The following is a 20,414-nucleotide window of genomic DNA, read 5'->3' as shown; positions in this document are numbered from 1 at the left end:
GTCTTATTTGAATTATTACTTAGAGCATCCACATCCGTGCTCTTGCCAACGAGCACGGATATGGGCCCGGACCCACTTTTACTCCCTGCTCTTAGGCAATAGCACAACACCCACATCCGTGCTCTTCCATAAGAACAAGCTCAAAGGTCTCACCATTTTATTATTCAATTTAAATAAAAACATTTCCACAATATTAAAATTCATTAAAAATAACCGAAATAATATTACAAATTACAAAAAAAATTAAAAATTACACAATTAGAATCCTAAAAAATAAAAATTACATAATTAAAATCCTAAAATTTAAAAAGTACATAATTAAAATCCTAAAAATTAAAAATTACATAATTAAATTCATAAAATTAAAAAAAACCCACTACTCGTGGCCGAATTTTTTTTTTGGTATTATTTTCAATTTTTTAAAAAAAATGAATTTCCAACGGAAATGCCGTTGGCCAATCAGAACGCGCCACGTTGGCTGCTCGCTGGCACAGACGTGCTCGATGCATCGAGTAGCGCCGCGCCAGCGGCAAGAGCGCAGCGGCGGACAGCGGTATCGTGCCGCTGGCACGGACGGACGGATAACATTGTACTCTCCTCTGTGGATGCTCTTAGCAATCATGCCTGAATTGCAAAATTATGAATAATAATAGTTTCTCTTTTTTCTTCTATAGTGGTTACTCTAATTCAATGCCAAAAGAGGCCAACAACATAAAATAAATATTAATACAGTGAAAAATTACCATAGGATCAAAAATAGTACGCATTTGAATTTTCTAAGGATATTTTAGTAATTTATGTTATAGTTATATATTTTTTTAAATATTAAGTATTAAGCTGGAGTATTAATCTTATTAGTACTAATTTCTTTTATCGTTGTTGCCTCTCTTTGTATTAAGATCATCACCAATAAACTACAAAAGGTTAGATTTTTAAAGATTTGTTCAATTTATATAAGTTGGGTTTAATTTTTCTTTGAAAGAAACTTTATCTGAAATGTCTATCTCCACCACTGTTAACAAATAATCAGGTTTATTGAGATGAATGAATAAAACAAAATTAATAGGGAGATTTGAAATTAAGGACAGTGCTTGTTTGAAACGAAGCTCAGGCTTTACTAGCAAAACTGGGACATATCTTTTCATGTAGTAACTGTTAGGATCGTCGACTGCAACATTAGTTTGATATTATCCGCTTTGGGTCAAGCCCGCACAGATTTGTTTTTGGGTCACTCCCAAAAGACCTCAAACTAATTGGGGTTGGACAGGAATTATATACACCTTCCAACTTCCCTCCCTCATCCGATGTGGGATGAGTTTGTAACCCAACAAACCTCCCCTCAAACCGAGACCACATCGGGAACGCAGTCGACACAAACATGGGTCGTTCCAGCCCTGGCCCCTGGGTCATCATGGGCCCGACTCTAACCCGAGTCCTTCAGGGCCCGACCCTAACCGGGGCTCATCCAGGCACAACCCATAGCCACCTGGGCTCTGATACCACTTGTTAGGATCGTCGACTGCAACATTAGTTTGATATTGTCCGCTTTGGGTCAAGCCCGCACGGATTTGTTTGTTGGGTCACTCTCAAAAGGCCTCAAACTAATTGGGGTTGGACATGAATTATATACACCTTCCAACTTCCCTCCCTCATCCGATGTGGGATGGGTTTGTAACCCAACAAACCTCCCCTCAAACCGAGACCACATCGGGAACGCAGTCGACACAAACATGGGTCGTTCCAGCCCTGGCCCCTGGGTCATCCTGGGCCCGACTCTAACCCGAGTCCTTCAGGGCCCGACCCTAACCGGGGCTCATCTAGGCACAACCCATAGCCACCTGGGCTCTGATACCACTTGTTAGGATCGTCGACTGCAACATTAGTTTGATATTGTCCGCTTTGGGTCAAGCCCGCACGGATTTGTTTTTGGGTCACTCCCAAAAGGCCTCAAACTAATTGGGATTGGACAGGAATTATATACACCTTCCAATTTCCCTCCCTCATCCGATGTGGGATGGGTTTGTAACCCAACAGTAACAAAATTGGAAAAAGGTAAAATAAAGTGTGATGATTTAAATTTTCAGATTAGAGAGTAAAAGGAAATAGTACTACTTCAGCTTTTTCACGTGCTGTCACATTTTTGGGATGCATAGTGAAATTAGAACCTACTTTTAATAAAAGGTGAGTGAAGTATAAAGTATGGTCGAGACTTCGAGTAGTACGAACTTAGATGCGTCGGGGCGACTCACGAGTCACGATTGGACCCATCGTCGGCCATGAGAGCCAAAAAACTACATTGAACTTGTCTATATAGTTGTCGTCAATCCAATGAAGTGACAACTCAGCTTAAATATCGAAAGATTGAGGTTTGCTTGTGTTCTTCTTCCCCCATCTATTATCAGCGATGGTCGTCGTATCGTCTCTGCCTCCTTAATTGTATCCAACGCACGAGCTATGTTTCCTCTATCCACCATTAGGTCTAAGAGTTTCAATTTTGTGATACTTCCACTAAATCCGAAAAACATTATTGCAAAATGGTTGTGCTCTTATCTAAATAATATATAAACTTTAATTCAAGAAAAAATATAGTACTTGTATTCATAGTCAATAGTCCCACTTTTCTATTTGGAGTTGTCCATTACATAATCATATTTTATTTTTGGCTCTATTAAACTATTGATAATGAACAAAGATAGGAATAGTGTATATGAGATTAAATGCAATAGATGCGATTGAATTAGTTGTAAAACTTTTTTCTGTACAACAAAGTAAAGAAACATAATTTTCCCTAATCTGGTAATAATAAGGTTGCGAAGAAAATGAAACTACTTTCATGGGAGAATCGAAGCGATTTTACTACTATAATTGGTGAAAAAAAGAGATGTAGCATTGTTTACTTTAAAAAGTTGTTCTCATATAAATTTTGGTTGAGTTCGAGACAATCCTATAATTTTCAAACCCTGCAAATTAAATCATATTTTCACTGTAATTCGTAAAACTATTTTTTTTTGGCGAAAATGGTTAGTGACATGGAATTTGAATTTTTTCAGTGTGGAGAAGACGTCAGTTCTAGAAGACGACATCGTCTAGATAGACTTGAAACGACGTTGTTTACATCATTTTAATCAATACTGGTCTTTTTTTTTCTTCTTAATTTGCATCATTGATGTACGAATTTTAGAGTTTCAAATAATTGTTGTTCGCACTTCGATTAACAAATGCGGTTCATAACTCACTGCTATGTGGAAGCTGAATTGTGGTTCACAACTTTTATACTACACTTCGGACATTCGCAAATTTAGTCATTCACAGTTTGGACTTTCTCTTTCGAAAACTGCATCCACAAAATAATGTCACATTTGAACATTTCAGGACGTCCACAGTTTAAAGTCTAATTTACTTGTTTCTAAACCAAACCTCACACTTCAATACATGGGTACACTCATATTTCATTATAAAATAAATACTAGTTTATAAATTTGAAACTCACATTCTACTAATTTTTTTCTATTCGCATTTCATCACATTTCTTAGAACTCTCAACGAGTCAGAATGAGAGTTTAAAACATGGACGAATGGAGTATTATTTAAATGATGATTTTACCCATTACTTTTATATTCATGAATTTTTAAACCTAATTAGCATATTCAAATTTCAACCCATAATAAATCTCTACTGACCCAAAAAATATTTTTTGCAATCAATCTGGGCTTAAAAAAACTATTAATTTTTATTTGTTATAGCTAACAAACGTTTTAGACAAGTTACATATTCAGCTGGTGATTCGATAAATTGGCCCAATTCAATGGCCCATTTGGGTACGGCCTATTTTAATTTAATTTTCAATGTTATAATTGGCTGCTTTTTATAATATACTTCAGCCGTTTTATTACAAATTATTTGTTATTTTTGGATTCTTAAACTGATAAAGTTATATTTTAGTCAGACTTAATTTTCGTCAAAGAATATTTTACTAATGAGGCTATTCTTGCAAAAATACAATCAATTAGACTTATCTGCAATCAATTATGGGTTCATTATACTCCACGCTCATAATTTTATCTCAATCACTTCGTTACATTTCTTTGTGAATCTCGTATCTTGAAAGTTAATTTATTAATGTAATTTTTACCAATTTGTGTAATATTTTGTTATATTAATTTTTAATATATGTATATTAATAAAATATTTAGTAAAGTATCTTATACTCCATCCGTCCCAAGACAGTTGATGAATTTTTTTGGAATATGAGATTTAAGAAATTGATTTATTGAAAATTAAAATGAAGAGAGTAAAGTAAGAGAGAAAATAAAGTAAGAAAGAAAAGAGAGAGTACAATATAAGCTAACATAAATTTTTTGCTAAAAAAAGAAAATGATTTAACTATTTTACCATCCAAAAAGAAATAAGCAATAACTCACTTAATTGGGATGGACTGGGTAGGAAAATAGAAATACTCCCTCCGTTCCACAATAAGAGTTATGTTTTGCTATTTCGGTTCATCCCACAATATGAGTCACAAGAGTATTTCACTTTTACCATAAATGGTAAGTATGCCTCATATTCCACCAACTTATTTCACTCACACTGTGTTAAAAAATTAATATATATGTGGAATTTATATACCTCTAATTTATTCAACTCATTTTTCTTTATATTTCTTAAAACTGTTTTATAAGTAAATATGACTCTTATTCCGGTGGGAGTAGTAAAGTCAATGTCAGAAAAAATAGGTGTGCAGAGACGATAATTTGTTTCAATTGAAGAAGCAAACCATTTATATCACTGATTGATGCTTTCCCACCCACCCAATTAAAAAAGGTCATTAATATCTACCTTGGGGATTATAATCTCAACAATAAATAAAAATTAAATTGAATCGTTATGAGGATAATTTGGGTATTTGCACGATTGCACTTAATATATAAACTTTAACCCAATTAAAGATTACACATAAAAAAGAGTATTTTGGTATTGTGCATGTTCATATATTTTTGATTCATTGTAGTATAATCACACAAATTCTATCTTCAAATTTCAAGTTTACATAGAAGCCAAAATTTGTCTACACGAAATCATTGTGGCATGAAAAATACTCTCTTCGTCTGCAGTGTACATTAACCAGCCAAAAAATCCAATATTTAATGAAAGTATTCAGTGCATAATTTTTTTCAAAAATCCAATACAAATAGCCGTATTTACGAGACGTACGGAAAATCAATAGATTCACAATTTTATTTATGTAATCAATGATTGAATATTGAGAATTGAGAAGTAGGTATATATCTATAATAATACTAACAATAGTCAATATTATATCATAGAATGATGATGGAATTGAAAAAAAATAATGTGATAGTATATACTCACATCACACACCCCCACAAACATGTTCAATAACTCATACTCATGGTCAATTAGTCATGGTGAACAATAAGAAATGTTATTTTTGGCATATACATGTATTTATTTCATAAGCTTATTAAAATACTATTTTGAGTTTACAATTTGTACATAATTGTCACATTTCATGCTCACTGAAACATTCATGTTCGTATGTACTAATAGTATGCAAATCATACTTGAAGAATCACGATAGACTTGGCCTCATATATTTTAATATCGGAATTCAAGCATTAAATATTTAAATTTTGAAAGTCTATTTTACTACAAGATCATTCCAAGACGAGACACCTCATTATTTCATGTTCATTTTTACAATATTTTTACATCTATATTTCTAAATCAAGCTAATTTGCCCAACAAGACTTCAATGTTCGTCCCAATCAACCAACTTTGTTAAATGATCATTTTTCTAATATTAATAATCATATAACTATTCCAACTAATTCAAAAATGAAGGTTGAGAGAACATGGAATCCACTCCAATTGTTCCATTCCATTGGAATATAAACGATACAATCGATACAATATCAATAATAAATTCAATATACATAGTCCCTTTTCAGTACAAAGAGTTAATAAGCAACACAATATATGCATAAATACAACAAATACTCAATAAATTAGCATTAACATATCATTAAATAATAAAAGTTGAATGCAAGTGGAGACTATAGTATTTATGGGTAATTGAAATTATGAACCAACTCTTTTTGAGCTGGATTTGATCTTATTTCATGAGGAATTTCTGGGACACTGTCCACCAACTCCCACATTCCCTTCTACATGTAATAATTTTTAAAAAAAAATAAGTCTACCTTTTTAAAATTGGCTTTTAAATTAAATGACACAATTTTCTAGGTTATTAAAGAGAGGCACTGAATTTTTTCACCAATATAGCTTGATAACTTTAAATATTTTCCCATAAAGAAAAGTGAAAAATAAAAATAAAAATAAATTGAAAAGATGCCAAAGTATAGGGATTGCACAGTACAGCTGGATATGGTTCATCGAAGCATTTTATTTTTCAAGTAAAATACAAAAAGTTAAAAAAGTAATGCCCCCTCTTTCATCATTTGAAATCTTGTTTTGATTTTTGTATTTTCTTGAGTTTTTATAAAAATTTGAAAACAAGAATCCAATGTGATTATCTTATGCTTGATTTAAACTAATTGTGGAGTAGCTCAAAATATTTACATCAAAATACTATTGATTTGAATTGATTACACAATTGGAGAATTTATGTAAGGTGAAACTATTAATAGATTGATGTTAAATCTCATATTAACCACTATAATAGTGAGCTTATTTAATAAATAAAAAGCTGAGAGAATAAGTAAATAAAGTATAAAAAATACATTTAGAAGTTGGCATACTTTACCTAGGTAGGAATGTTATTCCTTTTTATTTCTAATAATGACTATATGATACTCCAAAATTGGAAACATATATGCTTGCATTATATATCGATGATCAATACTCCAACTTTTTAAAAAATATAATGTAATATAAATATGGAGTTTCATAATGCCTTATTTATCAAATGCTCCATACTATAATTTTTTTTGAAATCAATATATTTTTAAAATTTTAATTTGGTAACTTAGTATCAATTTGCATTAAATAAAAGAAATAATGTAAGACTATGAACCATACTCGGATTTGGGAGGTAAGAGCATCCAAAACGGGAGCAAAACCTCTGACACACTACTCTACCCAGCGCGACACATTGTGATTAATATATAAGTACCATTAAACATGTATAGTTGAGACCTGTCTAACAATACAATTGAATTTCCTACTGAATTCCAAACTGAGCTATTGACAAATGTCACAAAATATTTTTTACCTATAGATAATTAATTCAAAAATAAAGAATTTTTTGACATTTTTAAAACGTATGATTTCATCACTATTTACAACAACTATAGCTACAAAGCATCGGCGGATGCAGGTGGGGTCGCGCGGGGTCGGCCGACCCCATCGCCGTCCCCGGAGAACCGCCGGAAGACTCCTCCCAACTGCCCCCGACCCCACGGCATCCGGAACTCCGCCCCATGATTCATCCTCAGACCTCAAGCAGCTCAGCTTTTCCGATGAAGACGATCAGGCCGAGGGGCCGTTCGCCCTTTACAAGGGGTTTATTCCGACGATATCGAGGCAGGGGCCGTTTACGGTGGTGCTGTTTGTGACGCTTGAGCAGGTGAGGAAGTTGCTCAAGGATTTCTGATGAAGATGTGCTGATGATGATGAAGAAGAAGGCTAGTTTAGTCTTTTTTAGAATATTAATTGATATGGTTATTGTTTAGGTTATGGTAATTTGGTTTAATTTTGTGTTTTTATTTTAATGGGAAGAAATGGTATACTTGCGTGCTTTGATTTATGATGCGAAAATATGCGTCATTTTGAGAGGACAACATACATTTATTACTCCAATGGAGTTCTTTTTCTTCTATATGAGGAGTATATGATTTAATTCCACGTAATTGCATTCTAATTTGTAAGATCATACAGTTTTCTTTTAGTAAAGTGAGGTCTTTGAACTAATATATATTAGTTCAAATGTGTTTATTATTATTAATATTATTATTGGTTATTATCATCTAAGCAAGTGATACCTCAGTACAAAATTTAGAGTTATATTTAAGTACAACCACTTTAAATAGGGAAAATTAATTATTAGCATTGTCCCTTTCAAAAATTGACTTTTAAATACTTTGATGAACGTGATTAAAAAAATGTACATGTATGCACATTTTTAAAGTAGTACCCCGTTTTTTAAAGAGTTAACTATGAAATCAAAATTCGAATTATTATAAATTTGAATATTGTATCACGGTGCGGCATTTCAGTGGAAAATGGTTATTCCACTGAAAATGGGTATTAAATTTGAATATTTAAATCAAAATTCCAATTATTATAAACCAGTAGTTTATTGATTATCTTTTAATCATGTATTAGTTTTTACTTTTATTTTAAACTAGTAGTAACTAATAAATTTTTTATCTAATTTTAATAAATATAATAATTGCTTTTAATCATTGATTTTAATTACTTTTCATTAAGATTAATGGATACATTTCTTTTATAAAGATTTTGCGCTTTCGTCTGTTTTTCCAGTACTAATGTTGAACACGACTAAAAGATACATATTCATAACTATTTCCAATGAAATAACTTTAAGTTAGCATCAAAATATGAATACTCATAGAAGTCAATTATCGTGCTTAATATAAGATAGGGATATTTCATTTGTAATGAATTTTTTCCTACTATTTTATATATTTAAATATTATTATATTAATTTTCTTGTCCGACCCCACCATTTTTAATTCCTGGATCCGCCCATGCTACAAAGTATAACATTTTTCTATGTAAAATTTTTTTTTTTATATCAAACCTCCAATTTACTGTTAGATGAAAAAAAGTATTTAAGAAATAAATTGCATTTTGTAGTCATCACGAAATTTTAATTTTGGAACGTAATGAAACAAAAACAAAATGACAAAATCATGCGTGAAATAATACTATTAAAATAAAATTTTAGGAGAATGTCGAATTGGTCTGAATATGAAGGAGAAGGGCCCACCTCTGACCTCCCCAACAACTGAGAGCTAGGACAACGCAATTCCAGCTGGCGATGTTCCACGTGTCAGAAGCAGATTCGGCGTCATGCCCCACTTATCTTTTCCCTTTAATAACAGCGACTGGTCCTACGCTGACTGTGTCCACTCAAGCTAAGCTGATGATCAACGGCTCTACATTTTAAACTCTCACGTATTTATTTCCTTTTTTTCAAAATTGTTTTGGATGACACACGATTTTATATAATGTCATTTTGGAGGTGTAATCGAATAGTAATAACTAGCCTAATGTGATGATTTTGATAATTCATTTTTTATACACTAAATTGATTAGTCATTATTAAGTCAGTTATCATCCTAACACGACCCAGTCATTTTATGTGTTAAATATAGAAAGAATTGAGCATGAAAAAAATGAAATATAATGAGTAGTATTTTTATTTTTAGAAATAAGTCAATTTTATTGTGACAAAACAAAAAAAAGGGAAATGAGTTATATTCGTTGATATAGATCAATACTTCTGTTGAAAATGAAAATAACATAATATAAAGAATAGTTACTTCAACGATGTAGTAGAATTTACTTAAATGGACAAAAAAAATCAAAGGGCAAAGTGTTGGTTTCTGGGATTACAAGAGATAAAAGCCGGGCGTAATACAACCCAAAGAAGGAATACAAAAGGAGAAACTGAACTAAAAATTACAACTGAAATTGAAACAGTAACCGTGAATAAGTTTAGCCGAGTCGAGGAGGCCTCTTCCCGCAAGACGAGATACGCCCCGGTAGTGCTCTCGGTTTGGCGTGTCGTCCCCAAAGGTAAAACGGCTACGTCTCTGGTGATGCAGCACCGCAATCAACAGAGCTCCGGAGAACTGGATGGAGGAGAGGGCAGAGCTTCGACAGAAAGACAATGCAGAGAGAGGGAGAGAGCTTATGCTTGTGTAATATGTGTCTAATGCAGTGGAATGACTAGCCTATTTATAGGCCAAACCACCATGCAGGGTCAACCAAGCCATGAAGGCTCATCATGGCAGATTCGTAACCGTCGACGGTTACGAGCGTGTGGCAGGAGTGTGCCTTTCGTGTGCGGAGTGTGTGCTTTTCTCACGTGGCAGCTCTAACTGTACCACGCTTGACGACGTGTCAAGCCACTTGGATTGCTGACTCTGCGGTGGCATAAAAAGATTAAGTTTGGGCTAGGGACAAGCCTAAGCACCAATTGCCAAGATCCAAGTCTAAGTCCAAGATCGAGATCGAGATCGGGACCGCGGCCCGCGACCACGAGCACGGGCTCGGGCGAGCGGCGGCGCGCGCATGTGCGCGTGTGGGCTCTTTCACCCATCTTGGTCCACTATAATTATTAAGTAACATAAAGTCACTTAATTTAAACATATTAAAATATGTGTTACTTCTCCTATGTGGGATAATTAACGCTAGTTAATTATTCCCTAAGCTCCAACTCTAAGCTTTAATTAAAAGCTAATTATGCCCAACTTTAATCCACTATTTCTCACTCACCGGAAATCGGAAGTGAATATACTACATTTATCTACGTAAAATGTAGATCGACGCTATATCATTTAATTTCACAAAATTAAATGTCTCGTCACATTTATTATTTGGTCAAAATCCATTGACCGGGCATATTTAATCCATGATTTTTACGCAAAGATCGGATGACGTTATGGGTACATGCGAAATAATCAAACCTACTATATTTCTTAGATAATTGAGAATTCGTATGAGACACATCACTATTTAAATGGAGGATTTCCGACATAGACTACTAGTGTCTCTCATTATTGCTAAGGTAATGACTTACGTCTTCATATTCACCACCATTGCATGCAGATGCAGTTATTGATGTATAGAAATTCCACGATAAAACACTTTTATGGACTCCATTAATTAAAGCCTATGTTCGATGCAGAGAATATAGAGTATAAAATAACCTCAAATACTTTAATGATGCAAAGTTGTTAAAATTGAAAGAGAAACTTGATCTATAAATTCGGCTTCAAAGTCTGATAGTTTCCGAATCCTATTGAGCAATTCGATCAAATATGTCGGTAGTCAGATTCTGCCATTGCATGATTGGACGAATCGAATTTCTCATACAAAACTCAAAAGTCAATACTATTAATAAGTTTTTTGAAGTTATTTTTATCTAGGTGGATTCAAAATCTAAACGATGTAAATATCTCAATTCTCAACTCAACCAAAACCATTAAAGCCAAATAAAGCTTGAGCCAAATCAGAGCCACAACGGCTCCAAGATTTTTAATTTCATCATCGTAAACAGCGTCCGACGTGGACTCAGAAAACGTACGACCACAGTCCTACGTGGCGGAGCGGCTTCCCAGTGAAGCCAAGGCTCTACACCAACACGCCGTATCTTCTTCACTGCCTATATAAACCCCTCTCGATCATCATCATAAGGTCCACACTCACTCCTCCACTCCCCTCTTCTCTCAGCAATCTCGAGTTTAACATTCTCGCAGTTTATCTGTTCGATAAATTGCTCCAATGGCTAACCGGGCCGCGATTCTTGCTGTTTTCGCCGCATTTGCGATGGTGGGCCTCGCGAGTTCCTCAAAATTCGACGAGCTCTTCCAGCCCAGCTGGGCCTTCGATCATTTTACCAATGAAGGAGAAGTTGTTAACATGAAGCTTGATCATTTCTCTGGTATTCCTTCGTTTTATAGCATGAAGCTTTGTTTTATTGCTGTTTTGATTTTAATAATTTGTTCGAATGTAGGAGCTGGATTCTCTTCGAAGAGCAAGTATTTGTTTGGGAAAGTTACTGTGCAGATTAAGCTTGTTGAAGGTGACTCTGCTGGAACTGTCACTGCTTTCTATGTAAGCTCACTATTTCCTATTCTCTCTCTGTGTTTCTCATTTGTATGAATGTTCAAATTGCTTTTTTTAAACTAAAGTTTGATCTTGAGGGAGTAATAATTTGTGTATTTTGAAAGGGGTGAAAGTTTTATCTTAGCAAAGTTTACTCTGTGTATGCTTTCTTTCCTCATTTTAACTACTGTACCACATATGTCCTTTTTCTTTCTGCAAATATGATTCATTTTTTTGATGAAAGTATGCAGCTGTCACAAGTTCATTTAAGTTTTGTGATTAATTTTTATAGCTTGAAATGAATAAAAATTTGATCTTGGTAAAGTTTACTTACTATCAAAGCTTACAGCTGGCTTATTACTGTACAAATGTGATTCATATTTGATGAATGTAAATAGTTCTGTAATATCTTGTGATGTGTGGAGATTGTGTGAGAGGCTGATTGGTTTTACACGATGTGCAGATGTCATCAGAAGGCCCTTACCATAACGAATTTGATTTCGAGTTCTTGGGCAACAAAACAGGGGAGCCTTACCTTGTCCAAACTAATGTTTATGTCAATGGCGTTGGCAACAGAGAGCAAAGATTGAACCTTTGGTTCGACCCCACTACAGATTTCCACTCTTACTCCATTTTCTGGAACCAACGCCAAGTTGTGTAAGTTCCTACTGTGTGTGTGTGTGTTCCAGAGGTGAAATGGGCCTTGCTGCAGATGGAATAATTTGCTCTGAAAAGTGAAAAAAGCATAAAGATCAAAACTTGATCACCCCATGTTGTAAAAAGATCAATCACCATTCACAATTATTTGAATTAGGGCATGATTTCAAGAACATAGGGTTGTGTTGTTGTATCTTCATCCCTAATTTCAATACACAGTAATATTTTAAATTGGAATATTGTTTGATTAAAAATGTTGTTTCTCTCTCTTGACAGATTCTTGGTGGATGAGACTCCTGTCCGTGTGCACTCAAATTTAGAGCACAAAGGCATCCCTTTTCCCAAGGACCAAGCAATGGGAGTCTACAGCTCAATTTGGAATGCTGATGATTGGGCCACACAAGGTGGGCTTGTGAAGACGGATTGGTCCCACGCCCCCTTCGTGGCGTCCTACAAGGGCTTCGAGATCGACGCGTGCGCGTGCCCCGAGGTGGCTGCTGCCGACGTCCAGAAGCAATGCAGCAGCAGCGCCGATAAGCGGTATTGGTGGGATGCGCCGACCGTGTCGGAGCTCAACCTCCACCAGAGTCACCAGCTTGTGTGGGTGAGGGCGAATCACATGGTGTATGATTACTGCTCCGACACGGCTAGGTTCCCCGCCACCCCTGTCGAGTGCCAGCACCACCGCCACTAGTGTGTGTTTGTGTGTGTTTTGGAATTGTAAAATAGGGCTTGTCCATGTTTCATGCATAGCTTGTCATCTACGTTATCTTTCAACTTTTCTCTGTAATATACTTTCATTTCATTAGTTTTATAATAAATCTTTGTTCCTTGCAATTATTGGTGGGTTGGGCTATATAACAACTTACTAGTAGTATTTAGTGGCGGACTCCGGAAATGATATTAGTAGGGGTTATATTTTTAAATTTTCTCTAGAAATTTATTTTTGAGTAGTTTAAATTATTAATCAGAGCTTTTGTATAATAGTTGTATGTTGTCCCACCATAAGTAGTAAGTACTTCTACTACGACAACTTAGATCCACATGGTCGTACCTAGAACCACATAGGAATCTTCGTAAAATACGAGACTGAAACACGAGTATGCACATAGATTGGCTATGACAAATTTTGAACTATCCATAAAGTTAGACTCACATGGCAAGAGAGCATGCCTCTCTCAATCACAATTTTCGTATTTTTCAAAATGCTATGCGATAAGTTGTCATTTATCCGTGGCCTCATAATCAAAGTCTGTGAAAATAGGAGATTGAAATATAATTTATAAAACATTGATTTTGACTTGTTTTGGATTGGTGTGATGAATTTGAACACGTGAAAGCTGTGAAAAATCTAGGAGGTCTGTGAAGAATTTAAGGGTGGCAATAATTGAAAAGGATTGAAGGATTAGTGGGCACGAGATCCAATTTATCACGAGCTTAATTTAAATAAAGTTGGAAGAGGACTTGATTTGTGGGTAAATTATTGCTAATAATTAAATGAGATTAGGAATATATTTCTTCAAAAAAACAAAAGGAATATATAACCAAATTAATGAAGCCTTTCTGTAGTGTTATAATTTTTCTTAATTAAAATTGATGACTTGCTTTAAATACTTTAAGCAAAGTGACTTCGAGTTGTTTAATAGTAAGAATGAGTGTTAATTTGCTCGAAATATTTTGAATTATGTCTAGACTAATTTCAATACATTTTCTTATCCAAACAATATTTATAAGACTTAGATCTAGTATTTAATCCATCAAATGATTTAGAATTTAGAAACGGAAAATTGAACCATTCAACGGTAGAATAAATTATGATAATTACAACTAGAACTCGCATGAATATATTTAATATTTGAGGTTGTTTTGGAAACTAGTAACTTTTATTAATTCTAAGTCGTGTTAGGAAATAATCGTTTATTCACATGATAATTTGGGTAGATGAACAATTAATTTTGATTGAATTTTTAGGGGTATCATATATTCAAGTATCAAACAAATAGTATTCAACTAAAAAGGGAAAACGACAAAACATTATTTTGCAACATGAGTCACATTATTATTTCATGTTATTTAGAGGAGATTATATACTATTTTGTAATAACATTTAAAAGAATATTTAAAAACACATTTTTGTTTAATAAAGTTCAATACGAATCTATGTACGTTACAACAAAATATTCATAATGAAGATGCATGATTGCGCAAACTAATTTCACACAATATTTGATAATTTATTGTTTTAATTTATTAAGTCATATTATTCAATTGAAACAACTAAAAAGAATTTCAACTGATTCCATATTGCAACTATTTAGCGAGAGTCAAAATTAGTTTTCAAACAAGAATAATACTTTAATTCATTGTACTGTAATTTTTATATCAAACCTTTTAGTCAATAAATTCATTTTAATATACCTTGATGGATTGTGGTCCAAAAATCGGAACTCAATTATTTCCTTAAACAAGACTAATATTTATTGCAATTTTTATATCAAACCTCTTAGTCATTAAATTAAATTTAAGTTGCATTGATGGATTGTGGTCCTAAGATGAAAAGACGAAGATGGAGTTAATAAAAAGTGTTATCTATAGAAAAGTAAAGGGTTTTAGTAACCATATTGGAAAGTAGGACTAATATAGAGCATATTTTTTGTTTCTTTTTGTTATTTCAAACTGCATTAAAATTTTAGTATTATGTAAATGTGTATGTAATTTTAGAGAGAATAAAAATGAAGTTAAAAAGGATAAAAACTTGTACAGAGTAGTATATAATTAGATGCTACTAAATCTTTATTATTGGCGTTCGGTTCGTTAGATAACATAAAAGTGAAATACTATACTATAATATAGGATAAGCCCCCAATAGAATTTGTCTAAGATTAAATTATTGACAAGAGGAATGTGAGATGGTTAATCATGAGATATAATCTAATCTTGATGTTATAAAGATGGCCAAGATACATTGTCACGAACTGACCTTTTAAGAAAAACTAGTATTCACACCCGTGCTATGCACGGGGCATAAGATTTTTAACTAATGAATATAAACTAAGAATTAAAAACAATATGCAGGTTTTCACAAAAAAAATAAACGTAAGGAGGGAGGATGAAGGAGCGGTGCTCTGGCCGGGGAGATGGTTTCCGCCGCCGGTTAAGGAGGAGGAGGAAGGAGGGAGGGAGAGAGAAACTTGAGAGAGATGGAGGCATCGCATGTTGCATTAGGGTTTTAGAATATTATTAATTTATTGTATATTGTTTGAAATTTTTGTTTAATATTTTGTAGGCTTTTAGTACTTCTTATAAAACTATGTAATCAATTTATAGTACATCTTTCTTGATTAAATACTGTTTTTAATTTTCATTTTATATTTATTGAACTTTGTATAATATATATTTTTAAATAATTTTTTAATAAATATTTAAGTTTATACATGGTTAGAATTAAGTTGACTTTGATTTACTTATATTTCTATCTTTTAGACTTTCCAAAATTTTGAAATATTTATATATTAAATTTAAATTTGGCTAAACCGAAATAATTATACAAAATGAAGTTAAATTAATGTTATTATTAAATCACACTAATAAGATGTATGACTAATGAGAAAAGTATAAGTGGAGTAAAATAATAAGATGTATGAGTAATGATCAAAAAGTATAAGTTTGTTAGATAAAGATACACAAATAAAGAACCTGTTAGTTGAGTAGAGATTAAAGGAAAAAATTAGAAAGGCCCAACAAACAAACCAATTGTTCATAAGTTTTGAAAAACTTCTTTGTAAACAACATTAATAGTAGCATCACTTCTATTATCATCTTCATCTCCACAAACTAAAATCTTGAGACCTCCACGACTCGTAACTCTAGATATAGCAACATACAACTGTCCATGACTGAAGACTGGTTTTCGTAAAAATAATCCAACATGAGATAGAGATTGTCCTTGACTTTTGTTGATGGTCATTGCATACGACACAGCCAAAGGAAATTGTCGTCGTTGGAATTTGAATGGCAACCTTGGATCAGATGGTATTAAAGACATTCGGGGGATCAAAACTTTATGACCAACATTATGGCCACCCAATACTTGTCCCTCCAAAATATAATCACCCAAACGCGTAATTACCAGTCTAGTGCCATTACACAATCCATTCGAGTGATCTATATTCCTTAACAACATCACAGGAGTACCGACTTTCAATAACAATTCATGATTAGGTGTACCTGAACACTTCAACTTATTCAAGAATTCAACAGAATGTATCTCAGCTAAGCCATTTGAGGTCAAATCTGAGTTTGAGATACTATCAGAACTCAAATAAACTCGACCCTCAGACTGATCCAACGACATCATGAATTGGTTAACCTCATCGACAACCTCTAAAGTAGGAGCAAGTATGGCACGATCATGCAAACATTTCATCAAGTCCTCATGATTCATATAGGATGGATATATCGTTGAAACAATTGTTCTAAGAGGATCCCCAGAATTAGACAAAACAATGTCAGAAGGAAGATCAATAGTGACATCACCATCATTTGGACCACCAACAACTCCATCTCCAATAGAAGCAACCCAAGAAGAAAATTCCTTCAGTTGTGAAACTTCATCAGAAGATGCAGCACTCAAAAGTCGCATGTTTTTGGTCAACCTCAGAACTGTGCAATTCCTCCAAAGATATGAAGAGTTAAGAGCGGCATTCACAACATCTTGCCTATTACCCTTAGGAACAACTGGTAAGATTTGTCTGAAATCACCTCCAAAAACAACTGTTTTTCCGCCAAAGGGTTTGTCCGTACTACGTTCATTACATACACGCATAATATCTCTAAAAGTCCTATCCACAGCTTCTACGCAATGTTTATGAATCATCGGAGCTTCATCCCATATGATAAGCTTAGCTCTTACAATCAGTTCAGCAAGTGCACTCCCTGGTTTTATATTGCACATAGAATCTTCATTAACAATGATGGGAATCTTAAATCGAGAATGAGCTGTTCTACCTCCAGGCAAAAGTAAAGAAGCTATGCCACTCGATGCCACGTTTAAAACAATATCACCCTTAGAACGAATCCCGGCTGACAAAGACTTCCATATGAAAGTTTTACCAGTACCTCCATAACCATAGACAAAAAACATTCCTCCATCACTTGAATAGACAGATGACATAATAGTATCATGAACATAAAGTTGTTCATCAGTGAACTTGGTAAGAAATTCCAAATGTTCTCTTCCTAAAGATTCACGATCATAACATAACTCATCGCTAATCAACTTATTGTCAAATGATTCAAAATACTCCGATCTTGGATAAGGCATGCCCTGGAAATCGCGCAAACTTTTCCCAAAATTTAACAACAATTTCTCAATCTCCGCCAATGCAAAATTCTGAATTTCTTCGTCATCCAACATCAAACCTACGATAATACATAATTCATTACTACAACTAAACAATAATATGTAAATAAAAAAAGAAAATAATAAACTAATTGTATACCTGCATCATTTCTTAATTTTCGTTGGTTATACTGAACATCATCTGATAAATATTTCCAACAACTTCGCCAAACAAAATCCGGCCTTGAAATAGATTCTGATGTCAATAAACTCACAAATAACAATCTTATAGAATGCGCAGAAGACCAAAAGGATGCCTCTATAATGCCATCAACATATTCTTTATCATCATCCAACAATCCTAATGCATAGCAGGCATCTCGAAACGTATCATATTGAACCCCATTGACACATCTAATGTCTTCGTATGATGTAGCTCCTTTAACAATATTCAACAAACATCTCAAGTAATAGATATCACCAGAACCTGGAGCAACATAAAACAACCTCCCTATGGAAAACCGTTGTTTTCTAGGTTGCCAATGATGGGTTTTCCACACAAATTTGGTCGGAAATTCTCCATAAGTGAGATTTCGACCTTCAGAATAAATCTTATTTGCCTCCATCCAACCCAAAAACTTGCTTTGATGAATAGTATGACGATTTAGAACGTTGTCCAACGGATCTGATTCATTAAAAATAACATGTTGTTCATTCGGAAGGTGAAAACTCAGTCTTTCAACAGAAGGCTCCTTATATTGAATTTCAAATCCGAAAATTCTCCAAGCAGCTTCACATGACGATATATACCTACAATCATAGTACAAACTAACTTCATCCAAATTCTGCCTAGCACCATCCGCACCAGTTTGGAAAAAAGACGTTGTAACACGATCATGACCCTTGTTTATGTACTTGAACAAATACTTGATGGATTGCGATTGATTGCACCACTCAACATTGATGTGACCACCGTATTTCATAAGCAATGCACGGTTGTGTGGAACAATATATCTATTATCCAAGGGCACACCATCCTTCATAACAACACGACCATTATCTCTACGTCTGTAAACCGGAAAACCATCATCATCAAACTTTGTGGCATCAAGATATTGCTTTGGGAAATATTTTGAACATCTTCCATCACGCATGCAGGGAGAAGATTTACGAACAACACCACATGGTCCATGCACCATGAATTCTTTGACATTTTCATAATAGCAAGGATCAATTGCTGGATCAGGAATTTCAGCAGAAATAATCTCATCAATGCGTCTAGGTCGAGGTAATTTGTCCTCATTGCTTAAGAAAAGCAAAATATGGGCATGAGGCAATCCACGTTTCTGAAACTCAATAGTATACACAACTGCAAAGATTAATTTAACAAACATATTTATTAGAAAAATCAATAAATGGATTAGTTAGAAGGAAAGACATAATTTTCTAAACAATGATAACAAACCTGCTTTCACAGCTCCAAAAATTTGGTTGGTCTTAAGATCTCTTATCAAATTATCCAACTTCACTTTAAAAATCCTACAGACAACATCGGGTCGATCATCCGGTTTCAACCCCTTGGCACCAAGAAATCTAACAATCTCTGGCCATTTCGGATTACAAGTAAAGGTAATAAACAAATTTGGATAACCAAACCATCTACAAATTGCCATGGCATCTTGGTAATTCTGAATCATATATCTTGCCCCACCAACAAAACTTGAAGGCAAAATGATTCGTTTACCATGCATTGAACCATCTGTCTCACCTCGAAGAACAGCCTCCGCAAGACCATTATACATTTCAGCCCGTAATTTTTTCTGTTGTGTGCGTACGAACCTTAGACGACCAGTCTCAATCATAGTATAAGCATCAACAACAAATTGCTGGAATAATCGCCGAGCGTACAAAATAACAGAACACTCATTCAGTCTATCATGCAACCGGTATGCAAAATATTCTTTCGGACTAATTTTCTTTCTTTTGTTTGAAGAAGTGCAACTATCTGAAAAACCAATATCTTCGCTATAACCATCCTCACCATAAGCAAAAAGAAGTGGATACTGAAGTGCAAGATAAGAAGGACTTCGTTCCGTAATACGTTGCAATCGGCCTGATTGTTTTTCAACAATAATATCTCTATCACCCAAAGCTTCATCAAAATCACCAACCACAAGCAAAGCAACCTCGGAAACAGTAGGAAGGTTATAAGTTCTCCCATCCCTACCTCTCTTGCCAAGTAATCTTAAACTGACATTTGGATGATTTTCTTCATTAATCTTGTCTTTGACCATTCAGAAGGATTTGACCAAAACATTTTCTTCATCCAACATTTTTTGGAGATCAACAACTATTTCTGAATGCAGATTATTCAAATCATTCCTCCCCCTATAAAATAATATTTAATTCAACACAAATTAGTTACATAACAAAAAATTATTTATATTGTCTTCATAAGAAAATAAACATACCTCACAGAGTTTATCCTACGATTAATCTCATTTTCCGTATCATAAATGTACAATTGGGCAAACTTTGGAATACAACCATCTTCAGGCAATAGACTACCCATTAAAT

General features: G+C 34.0%; 2 protein-coding genes across 2 annotated transcripts; one reads left to right on the top strand and one right to left on the bottom strand.

Annotated features, from left to right (window-relative positions):
• Positions 1–11,185: 11,185 nt before the first annotated feature.
• LOC121742221 (xyloglucan endotransglucosylase/hydrolase protein 9-like) lies at positions 11,186–13,333 on the top strand. The gene is made up of 4 exons (XM_042135302.1): positions 11,186–11,675; positions 11,748–11,848; positions 12,303–12,496; positions 12,773–13,333. The coding sequence occupies exons 1-4, from the start codon at positions 11,516–11,518 to the stop codon at positions 13,188–13,190; spliced, it is 873 nt and encodes a 290-aa protein (XP_041991236.1). The 5' UTR covers positions 11,186–11,515; the 3' UTR covers positions 13,191–13,333.
• Positions 13,334–16,253: 2,920 nt separating this feature from the next.
• Positions 16,254–20,131, bottom strand: LOC121810834. The gene is made up of 3 exons (XM_042211555.1): positions 19,303–20,131; positions 17,998–19,206; positions 16,254–17,917 (listed from the first exon to the last, which is right to left on the bottom strand). The coding sequence occupies exons 1-3, from the start codon at positions 20,129–20,131 to the stop codon at positions 16,254–16,256; spliced, it is 3,702 nt and encodes a 1,233-aa protein (XP_042067489.1).
• Positions 20,132–20,414: the final 283 nt, after the last annotated feature.

The sequence above is a fragment of the Salvia splendens genome, chromosome 7, assembly GCF_004379255.2.
Source record: "Salvia splendens isolate huo1 chromosome 7, SspV2, whole genome shotgun sequence".
Taxonomy (NCBI): domain Eukaryota; kingdom Viridiplantae; phylum Streptophyta; class Magnoliopsida; order Lamiales; family Lamiaceae; genus Salvia; species Salvia splendens.
Note: the sequence above shows the minus strand (reverse complement) of the source record. Positions and strands in the feature narration are given on the sequence as shown.

Excerpts from the sequence above, each read along its gene's own strand:
- LOC121742221 (XM_042135302.1), top strand. The coding sequence starts at position 11,516 with ATGGCTAACCGGGCCGCGATTCTTGCTGTTTTCGCCGCATTTGCGATG. Across the intron at positions 11,676-11,747 it reads GAAGCTTGATCATTTCTCTG|GAGCTGGATTCTCTTCGAAG; the intron begins GTATTCCTTCGT and ends GTTCGAATGTAG. Across the intron at positions 11,849-12,302 it reads GAACTGTCACTGCTTTCTAT|ATGTCATCAGAAGGCCCTTA; the intron begins GTAAGCTCACTA and ends CACGATGTGCAG.
- LOC121810834 (XM_042211555.1), bottom strand. The coding sequence starts at position 20,131 with ATGGTCAAAGACAAGATTAATGAAGAAAATCATCCAAATGTCAGTTTA. Across the intron at positions 19,207-19,302 it reads TTTTGGAGCTGTGAAAGCAG|TTGTGTATACTATTGAGTTT; the intron begins GTTTGTTATCAT and ends TAATCTTTGCAG. Across the intron at positions 17,918-17,997 it reads AAAATTAAGAAATGATGCAG|GTTTGATGTTGGATGACGAA; the intron begins GTATACAATTAG and ends GTATTATCGTAG.